This window comes from Thalassophryne amazonica, chromosome 22 (assembly GCF_902500255.1).
Source record: "Thalassophryne amazonica chromosome 22, fThaAma1.1, whole genome shotgun sequence".
NCBI classification, from domain to species: Eukaryota; Metazoa; Chordata; class Actinopteri; order Batrachoidiformes; family Batrachoididae; genus Thalassophryne; species Thalassophryne amazonica.
In genome coordinates, this window is record NC_047124.1 from 15,673,934 (window position 1) to 15,687,668 (window position 13,735).

Consider the following 13,735-nt stretch of genomic DNA (forward strand, 5'->3'; position numbering starts at 1 on the left):
TTGTCTCATTTCTGTCCATGCTACAGAAATAATATGCGGTATGGATGAAGTGTGTTGACTGGCATATTTTCTGCCAAATTATGTGTATTAGTAAAACCATATTATTTTGTAGTAGTGTACAGATCATATGTGAGCTGTTCCCCTCTGGTTCAGCATGCATATGGGAGGTGATGGTCTAGTGGTTAAGCGTTGGGCTTGAGACCAGAAGATCCTCGCTTAAAATCCCAGCCTGACCGGAAAATCACTAAGGGCCCTTGGGCAAGGTCCTTAATCCCCTAGTTGCTCCAGGCGTGTAGTGAGCACCTTGTATGGCAGCACCCTGACATCAGGGTGAATGTGAGGCATTATTGTAAAGTGCTTTGAGCATCTGATGCAGATGGTAAAGCGCTATATAAAAGCAGTCCATTTACCATGTGAACCATGGATTAATTTCAAAGTCTAAATAACAGTCAGAAATGCAGGTTTATTGTCACAGTGACTTGTTAAAGTAATAATAATAATCTCAAGTAATAATCTCAATTCAAAGTTGCAGTCAAATCAAAGCAATGGTGCATTCACGTGAGCGGAGCATGTAAGATGTCTGCCGTCTTGCACTCGTCTCAAGGCAGCCTGCAACACACATCAAGGTCCAGACACGGGGAAAAATAATCACTGTGAAATATTAAGAGTTTGGAACCGTGTGTGTTCACTGTGCCTCATTTGTGAGCTGAGCACAGCTGGAGGCCAAAGCTGCTGGGAGTCCTTTAAGTGTTGTGGGAAAAATGACTTTTCCTGACAACTGCTGAGTTGTGTGCTGCTCAGGGGAACTCTGTGCATTCAGGCTGGAGCTGCATGGGAACACCTTGTTTTCATTCAGGACAAATAAATGGACAAATGAATGTTCTTTGTTTTAATTATTCCTCAGGTTCATTTAATAAATGGAAAGCAAAGTTCTTGCTTTTGCTAATCTGCAAAATGATCCAGAACTATGAGTTTGGTGATCTGTTGCACCTCGATGTAGTGTGTGTATAACTGATGATTCATGCGTTTGTTTGCTTGTTGTAATGATTAACTAGAGATCAGAATTTGTCTAATTGTGGCCCTGTCACAAAGTTTGTTGAGTCACTTTCCAAATAGTTTTGATTCTCACATCGTTTTGGCAAAGACAATTAAGCGAAAAGCTGCACAGTGACCAAATAGTTTTTCTACAGCTACAGGTAGGTTATTTCTACGAGTATGTCTTTTGAAATGAAGTGGCAGTTACTTTATTTTGAAGGCCAGATGAGATGATAGATCTGTAGTAATTACATGTGATAAAATGGCATTTTATCACTTAGCACCTGCTTCTTTATATTGTTATCACTTAATTATTTTACTCCTCCAGCGTAAAGTCTGGACACATTAACAGTGTGCCAGAGCACAGGTACACAAGCAGCTGCAGCTGGTCCCACCTGTGCAAGATACGCATGCAAATAAGGCAAACAGACTGATTATAATTAAGAGCTCCAACTGTGTAAATGTAAGAGCCGCTGTGCTGCATAATGTGTTTGCCGCTTCAGTGCGTTTGCAAAAGAAGAATAGATGCTCTCTGTGGCAAAGCTGGAAATGTTGGCAGCTCAGAACACACACACAAAAAACCCATCTGTTCAATAATATGATGCCTCACTGGCTAGTCGATGCCACAGTGAAAGTAGTGAATGTGGTAGTAAACGATTCAAGGAGACTGAAAGCAACAGGGCTGATGGGAGCGGCAGAAGCAGTACAGGCTGGTGTCTGCAAAGCAATCCGCCGTAATAATTGTGACACTATCAAAGTTGGCGTTCAGATGCTGTTTGTGGGATGATTGGGATTATAGGGGAGTGAGAGTGAGTGCGGATTAAACGCATGCCCTCTGATTTGTGGAAAACACCAATTAGACAACAAAGTAAACAGACGTTTTTTGCAGGCTGAACGTCTCCGCCCCCTGCTGTTACCAGCTGTAAAATAGCATTAATTAATACCCCCAGATGGTGCTGTTTGCTGATATTTACATTAATATATTCATGTATTGGGTAACTACAGATTATCCTAATGTTTTATTACTTTTACCTCAAGGATCCTGCTTGGATTTTCTTTGTTGGTTTTGAAGTTGATGAACCAAAAGTAATGAACCAGTTACCACAAACCTTTTTGAAAATGTATCTGGTTTAGAATCAAAACTATAAGATCAATTTATTTTTCTTTTTAAATCTACATTTCTTAATTATGTACCTCAAATTGAATATTATAATGCCTTAGAATTTAAATGGCATTTTTATAATACATGCTGTTACGTTTTATGTTTTTTTTTTTTTTTTGTTTAATGATTCTTTTAAAGTGCGTTTGATTGTTTTTGAAAGTGTCACACGAACAAACAGCAAGTCAGTAAATAAACTTATATAAACGCTTTTCAGAATCAGTATAACGTGCTTGATGCAGGAAAACCATAAGAATAGAAGAAGCAATGAAATGTACACTGAAAACATACACGAGAGGAAAAAAAACGTTGTCAAACATTGTCCTGTGTTTCATCATAAAGTTATTTTATTGGAGCATTACTGATTTTCTTTTACACAGAAATTGATCATATTTGAAATGAGCTCCCCAACACTGACTTGGAAAGAAACATTTTTTGTAAGGATGTTGCTGTGGCAACAATGTCAGAATAGATTTTATTATTTCGTAGGCATCGTGAAATAATTATACTTTTAGGGTCATAAAGAAAAATCATAAACCTTTAATGAATTATTTTCTTGGTTGCTTTAATCTTGGTCTAATCAGCCCATAAACGTGTTGCAGAATCGTTGTGATTTGTTGTTGTTTTCGCTTGTTGAGCCGTTCAGTGTCTGTCTGCTCAGCACGCTGATGTTTTCTTTTGTTTTCAAGCGATTCCAGATTGTATTTGTGCAATCCCTCTGATTGAGTTTCTCTGCTTTCAAGTGTTTTGCTTTTCTCTTACCGACAACTCTCTGGTCTTCATGTTGGCTTGTCCTTTTTAACTGAGTAGACATTCAGTGTTTTAAGTCAGTCTGGACATCTGTCAGACAGATGATGTTTCATGTTTGCCTTTTATCATCAAACCTTGGGTTTGTATGTAGGTGGACCTCTGTGCAGTTTGTGGTCTCTCTTTTACTGAGGAGAATGAATGAATGAATGAAATCCTCCGGTGTGACACGTGTCAGGAAGCAGCACAGAAAATCACACGCCACTTTGTCCTGTCTGGTTCTGACGTCAGCACAACTCGCAGCAGCCGTTATCAGCACAAGCAGGTGTTCGTTTGAAGTGTTCTGTCTGGCTGCAGGACTGTTTCACCAAGCGCTATGATTACGTGTCACGATGAAAGATACGGCGAGAACTGGGAGTGGGTCTGGGACGGTTCCATCCAGAGGATCCTTGAAGGAACTTTGTAACTAGCCCAGGGGTTCCCAGTTCACATCATAGATTTTAATGAAAAAAAAAGTAAAAATGTTTAGTTAATTCTTGGCACCTTGAAAAATACAAAACGTTTTTCCAAATACTTTTTCAAAAGGAATTTTGTTACTTTTTTGCAATTCTTGATATGCATATTCTCTTATATATATATATATATATATATATATATATATATATATATATATATATATATATATATATATATATATATATATATATATATATATATATATATAATATGAAGGGTTCAAATGCAAAACCCAAAAATACTTACTGGATTTTGCATCTGAACTCCTCATATAAACAGTTTGGACAAAAATTTCACCGAACAACCCCACCACCAAGACTTATATTTACAACTTATATTCATGTCACCTGTAAGGGCAGGCGTGGTGGTCAAGTGGTTAGTGCATTTGGTTTCAGTGCAGATGGTTCTCGGTTCAAACCCCACCCCTGCCGCATTTCTCCGTGTAATGAGGAGTTGCATCAGTAACAATATCTGGCGTAAAACCTGTGTCAATTCAACATGCAGATTCCCCTCGGATTTGCTGTGGTGACCCCAAGTGCAACAAAGGGAACAGCCAAAGAGTCTTACTGTAATCAGAAATGTAAAATTATTTTTACTCAAAAACCGTCTCCTCGAGTTTTCACGATTAACAGCCAAATCTTGATCCAGTGTAATATTGTAAAATTAGTTCCTCCGATTGGATTTCTGTAAATGTTTTATTATAAAGGTGCTTTTCTATGTTGTGTATTGTTTTAAGGTGTGTGTGTGTGTGTGTGTGTGTGTGTGTGTGTGTGTGTGTGTGTGTGTGTGTGTGTGTGTGTGTGTGTGTGTGTGTATATATATATATATATATATATACACTCAACAAAAATATAAACGCAACACTTTTGGTTTTGCTCCCATTTTGTATGAGATGAACTCAAAGATCTAAAACTTTTTCCACATACACAATATCACCATTTTCCTCAAATATTGTTCACAAACCAGTCTAAATCTGTGATAGGTAGCACTTCTCCTTTGCTGAGATAATCCATCCCACCTCACAGGTGTGCCATACCAAGATGCTGATTAGACACCATGATTAGTACACAGGTGTGCCTTAGACTGCCCACAATAAAAGGCCACTCTGAAAGGTGCAGTTTTGTTTTATTGGGGGGGATACCAGTCAGTATCTGGTGTGACCACCATTTGCCTCATGCAGTGCAACACATCTCCTTCGCATAGAGTTGATCAGGTTGTCAATTGTGGCCTGTGGAATGTTGGTCCACTCCTCTTCAATGGCTGTGCGAAGTTGCTGGATATTGGCAGGAACTGGTACACGCTGTCGTATACGCCGGTCCAGAGCATCCCAAACATGCTCAATGGGTGACATGTCCGGTGAGTATGCCGGCCATGCAAGAACTGGGACATTTTCAGCTTCCAAGAATTGTGTACAGATCCTTGCAACATGGGGCCGTGCATTATCCTGCTGAAACATGAGGTGATGTTCTTGGATGTATGGCACAACAATGGGCCTCAGGATCTCGTCACGGTATCTCTGTGCATTCAAAATGCCATCAATAAAATGCACCTATGTTCTTCGTCCATAACAGATGCCTGCCCATACCATAACCCCACCGCCACCATGGGCCACTCGATCCACAACATTGACATCAGAAAACCGCTCACCCACACAACACCACACACGCTGTCTGCCATCTGCCCTGGACAGTGTGAACCGGGATTCATCCGTGAAGAGAACACCTCTCCATCGTGCCAAACGCCAGTGAATGTGAGCATTTGCCCACTCAAGTCGGTTACGACAACGAACTGGAGTCAGGTCGAGACCCCGATGAGGACGACAAGCATGCAGATGAGCTTCCCTGAGACGGTTTCTGACAGTTTGTGCAGAAATTCTTTGGTTATGCAAACCGATTGGTTCAGCAGCTGTCCGAGTGGCTGGTCTCAGACGATCTTGGAGGTGAACATGCTGGATGTGGAGGTCCTGGGCTGGTGTGGTTACACGTGGTCAACGGTTGTGAGGCTGGTTGGATGTACTGCCAAATTCTCTGAAACGCCTTTGGAGACGGCTTGTGGTAGAGAAATGAACATTCAATACACGAGCAACAGCTCTGGTTGACATCCCTGCTGTCAGCATGCCAATTGCACGCTTCCTCAAATCTTGCGACATCTGTGGCATTGTGCTGTGTGATAAAACTGCACCTTTCAGAGTGGCCTTTTATTGTGGACAGTCTAAGGCACACCTGTGCACTAATCATGGTGTCTAATCAGCATCTTGATATGGCACACCTGTGAGGTGGGATGGATTATCTCAGCAAAGGAGAACTGCTCACTATCACAGATTTAGACTGGTTTGTGAACAATATTTGAGGGAAATGGTGATATTGTGTATGTGGAAAAAGATTTAGATCTTTGAGTTCATCTCATACAAAATGGGAACAAAACCAAAAGTGTTGCGTTTATATTTTTGTTGAGTATATATATATATATAATATGCAATAGTTGAGTCAGCGTGAAGTGACACTAACCACTACTAGTGTTGTGAGGGAACATCACAGCTATGAGATGTGATCCAGCCTGCAGGGAGCTTGGTGCTGCATGCTGCTCGGACTGGTCGTCAGCGTGGGTGGCTGCCAATCAGGACCCGGGGCGGTTCTGTCATGTGGTCGATGGGGCAGTATGCAGCACTAGTGCACGCTCCCAGGCGACACCTGACCTACCAAAAGATATGCTGAGCATGTGGTTGGAGACAAAGATGGTGAATGTTTATGGGAGAGACGGGAGGTGAATTTGAGAGGAAAATTACTTTCTTTCCAAAATCACCGTGAGAAAAACACAAGAGGAACAGCAGAGCAGAAATATCGGTGTCAAACCTTCACCTGTGTGTGTTTGTGCGTTTGCAGGACTCCGTTGTGATGTCGCTCTGGTGTTGTTTTAGACTTCTCAGATGTGTGTTGCGCTATATGTCCTGAGGGGTTTCCGGACAGCAGTGCACACACGCATAACATACTGAAGCGGCGCAGAGCTCATTCACAACAACTCTTCTCTCTTGAATCAACTGTATAAAACACACAGACACACAAATGAAACGGCGAATGAATTAACACCCCGTTCCCCCTTTCACACTATTCATTGACACAGGAAAAAATAGACAGTGGAAGAAAGGAAATTCAGCATAGCAGAAGTTGTGAAGTTGGAGTCTCATTCATCAATGCAGAGGAATACGTGGAGTTTTTAACCAAGGAAAATGAGTGAACATGTATCAGTTTGTGGACTTGACTCTCAACTACATGGCTCTCGGCTCAAGACCATCTACTTCCTAATGCAACTTCAGATGTACATTCTCCGTGTATTTCTGAAGTTGCATCAGATACGTAGCCTCAGTAAAACTTGGTTCGTACCAGTATAACTACTGGATAGAGTTAAGTTGTGTATTTCTAAATGAGGTAACGTCGGCCTTTTGACAAATAAAATGTATTTGTTCTATAATCAGTATTATAGAAGGGTGTAAAATACTTCAAACTTTTAAATATTAAGTCAGAAATCAATTAATAAACAAAAGGTATTGCATAATTTCAGCAAAAATCTGCTTTTTTGTTTGTTGGAGTGTGAGTGGTTGTTGATTTTGGTGTAGTGATTAAAGCGTTGGGCTTCAGACCAGAGGATCCTCAGTTCAAAACCCAGCCAGACCCGAAAATCACTAAGGGCCCTTGGGCAAGGCCTTTAATCCCCTGTTTGCTCCTGCTGTGTAGTGACCTTGCATGGCAGCACTCTGACATCTGTGTGTGAGTGTGAATGGGTGAATGTGAGGCATCATTGTAAAGTGCTTTGAGCTTCTGATGCGGATGGAAAAGCGCTATATCAATACAGTCCATTCAGTTGTTAGTTTGATCATTACCATGCTAACATGTCTGTTTCAGACTAAATGCACCTTTAAAGCTAATAGAAAGTTGCCTTTCGAATAATTTGACACCAAAATTAAGACTAGATAACCAGCGGCTGCAGACATACTGCATGGATGGATCAAATAGAGTGCACTGTCTGTAATATTTTATAGATTTTTCAGAAATGTATATTTTAATTATACAAATTGTTTTGCAGATAGTGTAGTTTGATATTTTATGCAGCTGTAGCAATTGTAAAGAAATTAGCACAGCGTTGAAAGAATGTCTAATGTTCGCAATTAAAACAAAAAAAAAAAACTGGGGCCATAAAAAGAGGATTTGGGTTCGAATGTCCCTTTGACATTTTAGTGTTGCACCTGGCAGATTACATCACATTGCCATTGCAGTTAAATTTTCTGGGGATTAGGATAATTAGGCTGTGTTTTAGCACCTGGGGAGAACTGTATCTAAAAGGCGAAATAGCTGCATTACCTCAGTGCAGGTTAGATTTCTGTTCACCGAAAAAGGAGTCAAGTTTTGTCTTTGGTTTGTTTACTTCCACCACTGAGAAGTCGTAAAAATGTGCCTCAGTCCTCTAAGAAAAGAAACGCTTTTTCTTCCTTTTTTTTTTTTTGCAAACAAAAGAAATAAGGGAAAAAATGCAGTAAAACAGCTTCATCAATCTGTAAATTTTGTACTAATGGACTTTGATCATTAATTGTAATTGCTTTATTGCATTCTTATTTTCTCACCATCTTGTTTTCATACCGTCTCATTTCTTTTTATCGACTCTGTGACTCACAGCCTTTTGTTTGTCTGTTGATAGGGGGGCGTTTTCCGAGGTGGTCCTGGCTCAGGAGAAGCTGACGGCTCGAATGTTTGCGGTCAAGTGCATCCCCAAAAAGGCTCTGAAGGGGAAAGAGAGCAGCATTGAGAACGAGATCGCTGTTCTGAGGAAGTAAGTGCTGCGAGACATGCACACACACGCGCTTACTAATTTCTAAATCCTTGTTTCCGAGGCAACTGTGCATCTCCTCTCTCCCACGTAGCAACCTCCCACCCCCCAGCCAAACTCCCCGCCCCCAGGTCACGATCCACAGCCCACCTAACACACATACGTGCACATACAGATGTCACAACTGAAACTTCTGTTCCTCTGTAAAACGGCGCGCAGAGGTGCAGGAGATCACGCCGCACCCTTTGCTGGTTTCAGAATTAGATATTTTGTTGCTGAATGTCAGCGGTAAAAGAGAATGTGTTGACTTTCACCCTCTGACGGTTGCACTCCTTTGAGAAGTCATAAAAGCTGCTCACTTGTAGCTGATGTTGCATTAACACAGTCAATCCCAGAAGACAGTGGTCGTGATCTTGGTGGATCTTGATTCCTTGAATGACTTTGAGATCTCACGTGTTCCTGCTCTAACTCCTTTATTATTCTCTGGGTCGTAATGTTATCACAGTTTATCAATCTGGGGTTTATTTCATCAGTATTCAGCCACTTTGGACTCACAACTTGCATACAAATGGCTGCGTTGTTAATCAGCTCTTACCCAAGGCTGAATTTGGTTGCATTTCACTCTTTAACGGGTTGAGATAGAACTCAACTCAAGAGCACACCTTAGGGCCCCTTGACACATAGCGCGACGTTTGGCCGATTTGCGCACTTAGTGCGCATGACGCATGAATCGTGTCCAAACCGTGTGAGATCGTCCCTGCCTCTAACGCCTTGTACACCTGTTGCTACAAGTATTTGCGCACACCAGCGGCTGAAAGATAAAGTGCGCGCTGTGCAAACATATTGCATCCTCTTGCGGCAGGTGTCGGCCAAATTCCAGGTGATACACATGAATATCTAACACTACTCACATGGCACTTAGAAAATGTGTGGCCAATCGCGCTCTTCACACAACAGCAGACTGCAGGTGACCACTGTTTTACTGCTGTGAAATTTGTCTAAGTTCCACACGAGTGTGGTTTTGGTGTGTGCGCTGAGAACTGACAGGAGGCGTGGCTATGACAGAAGCGGCTGTGATGATCTGTCATTCCAGCTAGACAACACCTACTGTGTTTGGACAGACATGGACTAACACCTGTCCACTGTGAGGCACGTGTGTCTGATTGCTGTACTTATAAATAAAAACATATCGCCGTGGCAACAAGCTGCAGCGAGCACGTGCATGGAGTGCACCGACAGCCTGCCAGGTTGAAACGGATCATCAGATCAGAACACGCAGCGGGCAATCTGGCCGTCACGTCACCCACGTGAGCTCTGTTCCACATGACACAGTGTGTGTGCTGTGGCGCGCCATCCACAATACACGTGTGTCGGGCAGAACGCGCGCGGCCGTCTGGATGCAACTGACGAGTAAATGTGGACATCAGAGCACACTGCTTTTTATTCATGTCGTTTCATGGCTGTATGTCAGTGACCATGGGTCATCACCAGAGGAACAGACGGGTCGTATTTGTATTGCTCACTTGATAAATGCGATGTTTTTATGTGGTGTGTGATTTAATTTTTTTTTGTAATACCTCCATGTCCTTCCTGATATGAGGCGGATTCCCACAGGTTTCAAAGGACAGCTCAGTAGCTCAGTGGTAAAGTGTCTGACTGGCAATAAGAGCTTTTGGAAGGTGCGAGTTCGCATCCCATGGGTGGTATGTGTTTTTCTTTTATTCCACATAACCGGCGCAGTGTGGTCCCACAGGTACCGGCTGGTTTTTCTTTTTTATTTATTCCACATAAGCGGTGCGATCATGTGGTGCACCTCGCACTGTTCCTGCTCGACAGACAGCATAGCGACTCCTGCTGGTCTCATCACGCAAGCACTACTCCAGTTTTATCCCTCTTGGAATCGAATGTCTTTCTTTCATTTCTTTCATTTCTTGACACTTGATCCACTTTCTTACAGAGCGTTCAGTCTGTGTTTTACAACCGCTTATGTCCAACTTCCTTTTTAGGGTCATGGTGCTTTTGCAGGAAATGTTTTGTATTGAGACAGAATGAAGTGGTAGCGGGAGATAATACACATAGTTGGAAGTGATTGAGAACCTTTAAATAAACACCGGACAAATTCAGGGGAAATCCCTGAGTAAGGACGGCTAAGTGCAGCCTGAAAACCTCTTATTGTGTGTGAGGTGTTTTCTCCTCAGCCATTAAACTCGGGCTGTTTGCTGCCAGCCCTTCATTATCGCAGACAGAGTTTAAGCACACACACACACACTCAGACATTATCTCCTCTCAACCTGTTACCGTGCGTCTGTGTATGAGTCACGTCTCAGCTCTGCGGTCCATCGCCCGCGTGCCGTCCCTGGGATCATGCACTCATAATGAGCGTTAGATGCTCACCTGCACACCTGCTGCTTGTGTGTGTGTGCGCACACATCCATGTAGGGGGGGTGTTAGATCAGGGGGATTACCTCTGCAGCCTGCCTCTTTATAATGCACAAGATGATTAACTCGTGCACAAAATCTGTCGTGTCTCTACAAGGTATGAGGTATTAAGATCACAAACGTATGCCTCTGCATGCAACACAAACACACACACACACACACAGAAGCGTGGAAAAGCCTCCATCACAGTGCGGTAACCATGACAAAATCAGGAGAATGGTGGTGGAATTGAGCAGGAGGAAGATGAACAGATCTGAAAGGTGGAATTGGTTTGGGTTAAATTTCCACTTGTTTGTAAGGTTATTGGTTTAAATCTTTAGTAAATCCACGCTGGAAGAAATGATAAGAATAAAACAAGAGTTGTAAATACAATTATCAAAACCCAACAGGTAAAGCTGCAACTATTTCAAATATTATAATCTTATGGGCCACAATGTTGCTAAATAAAAGTATTACCAAAGAATACAAGGTCTGTGAGAAAAGTATCGGACCTTTTTATTTTTTTCAAAAACCATATGGATTTGAATCACGTGTGATTGCATCAGCCAAGCTTGAACCTTCGTGCGCATGCGTGAGTTTTTTCACGCCTGTCGGTTGCGTCATTCGCCTGTGAGCAGGCTTTGTGTGAGCACTGGTCCACCCTCTCGTCTGATTTTTATTGCGAATAAATGTCTGAACGATTTGGAGCTTTGCTGCATCAAATTTTTTCCAGAAACTGTGAGAGACCTCCAGGTAGACACCGTTCGGAAAATTAATATGGCTTTCAGGGACGATTTTATGGGGATTATACAGATTAAGGAGTGTTACCGCCGCTTTAAGGACGGCCCACAACTGGTGAGAGCGCGGCGCGCTCCCAGCGCCGATCGACATGCTCAGACCCCGCTGAAACAACCAGATCATTTCCAACGTGAAGGCTTTGTTTATCCGGGACCTCGTCTGACTTTCACAAAAAGGCAGGAGACGTGGACATCAGCACTTTTTCGGCACATTCCACTGTTCCAGGAGTTTTTTTCATGGAAAGAAAAGCGGAGGGACGCGCCATGGAGCCGTTCATTACGCGGGACAAAACCACCTCGGTGTTGGTCTCACAGGACGGTGCATCCTTCACGTTGGAAATGATCTGGTTGTTTCAGCGGGGTCTGAGCATGTCGATCGGCGCTGGGAGCGCGCCGCGCTCTCAGCAGTTGTGGGCCGTCCTTAAAGCGGCAGTAACACTCCTTAATCTGTATAATCCCCATTAAAATCGTCCCTGAAAGCCATATTAATTTTCCGAACGGTGTCCACCTGGAGGTCTCTCACAGTTTCTGGAAAAAAATTGATGCAGCAAAGCTCCAAATCGTTCAGACATTTATTCGCAATAAAAATCCGACGAGAGGGTGGACCAGTGCTCACACAAAGCCTGCTCACAGGCGAATGATGCAACCGACAGGCGTGAAAAAACTCACGCATGCGCACGAAGGTTCAAGCTTGGCTGATGCAATCACACATGATTCAAATCCATATGGTTTTTGAAAAAAATAAAAAGGTCCGATACTTTTCTCACAGACCTCGTATATACATATAATACGTGTCTTCTTATCTTTCAGGCTTATAAATATTGATCTTAAGCTTGACAAAGTTTGTGTATCAGAAAGCATCGTCCATGTCCTACTACATGTGGACCGACCTGTAACCTGCATGACGGAATCAGAAATCAACATTTGGGGGCCTGATTAGTTCTGTTAATTTGTTATAGTGTGTGACGTGAGACACGTTGTGCTGTGTCATAAGAACTTTATCAGTGCTTTGGGTTTGATTTCAGGATCAAGCACGAAAATATTGTGGCGCTGGAAGACATCTACGAGAGTCCGGACCACCTCTACCTGATTATGCAGCTGTGAGTTTAACTAATGTGTTACTTAATTGTTTTTTTTGTGTGTGTGTTTTTAATTTGATTTTCTGTTTGGTTGCCATAATTGAAGGAGACACGACCCCATAGCCTCCGTGTCATCTCATCTTCAACCGCTTATCCCGGATCAGGTTGCAGGATAGCCTCCGTGTGTGATTGGAAAATGTCCTCATTCACTGATTTAAGAGATAATCAAAGCCATCGGACCGCAAATGGTGACATCTAGTTGAACAGTTATTAAGGCCGTGTCCGTTTACAGCAAGGGATCATATGTGCAAAATAAAAACAAAGCCCGTCATTCTGGCACATGACAGAGTTTATGATTATCAAAGCCAAAATACACATTTACAAAACATTACCACTGTCTGATGACAGATATTTTAGTTCTTTCTATGAAATAACAGGAAAATGGCATGAACAGACTCAACAAGCTCATCAGGAGAGCTGGAGCTGGAGTCCGTGGTGGAGGTGTCAGAGAGGAGGATGCTGAGGAAGCTGCTCAGCATCCTGAGACCACCGAGGTGCACCACAGAACGCCACAGGAGGTCTTTCCTACCTGTGGCAATCAGACTGTATAATACATAACATAACAAATACATAATGAACTGATATATTCAGAGTTATTCAGTTATTTAGAGTAAATCTGTTGTACTTTTTGTAAAAAAAAACATTGTTTACTGTTTCTGTACTCTGGCAAAATGATTTCCTTCGGGATAAATAAAGTTGATCTTATCTTATATTTTTATATATTTTTTAAATTCAGTTTATAATTTATTTTAGAATAAAACACCATATCAGAGCTAAGTATTTGTAGATGCAGCACCATCTGGATCCGCCTGAATCTGCCTGTGTAGCAGCATTTGTTTTGGCCTGTTTTTGTTCATCGGAACACAGACTTTCACCATAGTTTTGTGGAAACTATTATATTTTTGGAGCAAATCTTGATAGATTGATAAAAGCTTTAGGAATAGATGTATTTTTGACATTGGTAAATGTATGCGCCCCCCATGTCTGACATAATTTTTGTTGCATTCCGATCATGAACACTTAAATATTTGTTCATTTACAGGTTTAGCTACAAGTGGAGCTGCTACTCATGAATTATACGATCAGTAAATATGATCCTCACATGT

The 13,735-nt window shown here is 42.1% G+C and overlaps 1 protein-coding gene across 2 annotated transcripts in view; it reads left to right on the top strand.

Moving 5' to 3' along the window:
* Positions 1–13,735, top strand: part of camk1da (calcium/calmodulin-dependent protein kinase 1Da) — an 85,224-nt gene that overhangs the window by 41,009 nt on the left and 30,480 nt on the right. Inside the window, exons 2-4 of one of the 2 annotated variants that reach the window (XM_034163415.1) lie at positions 5,418–5,428; positions 8,147–8,278; positions 12,516–12,590. In XM_034163415.1, coding sequence (XP_034019306.1) covers positions 8,196–8,278; positions 12,516–12,590 — 158 coding nt within the window. In that variant the 5' untranslated portion in view covers positions 5,418–5,428; positions 8,147–8,195. The remainder of the gene's footprint in view (positions 1–5,417; positions 5,429–8,146; positions 8,279–12,515; positions 12,591–13,735) is intronic. The other variant, XM_034163414.1, reaches the window with a different exon arrangement.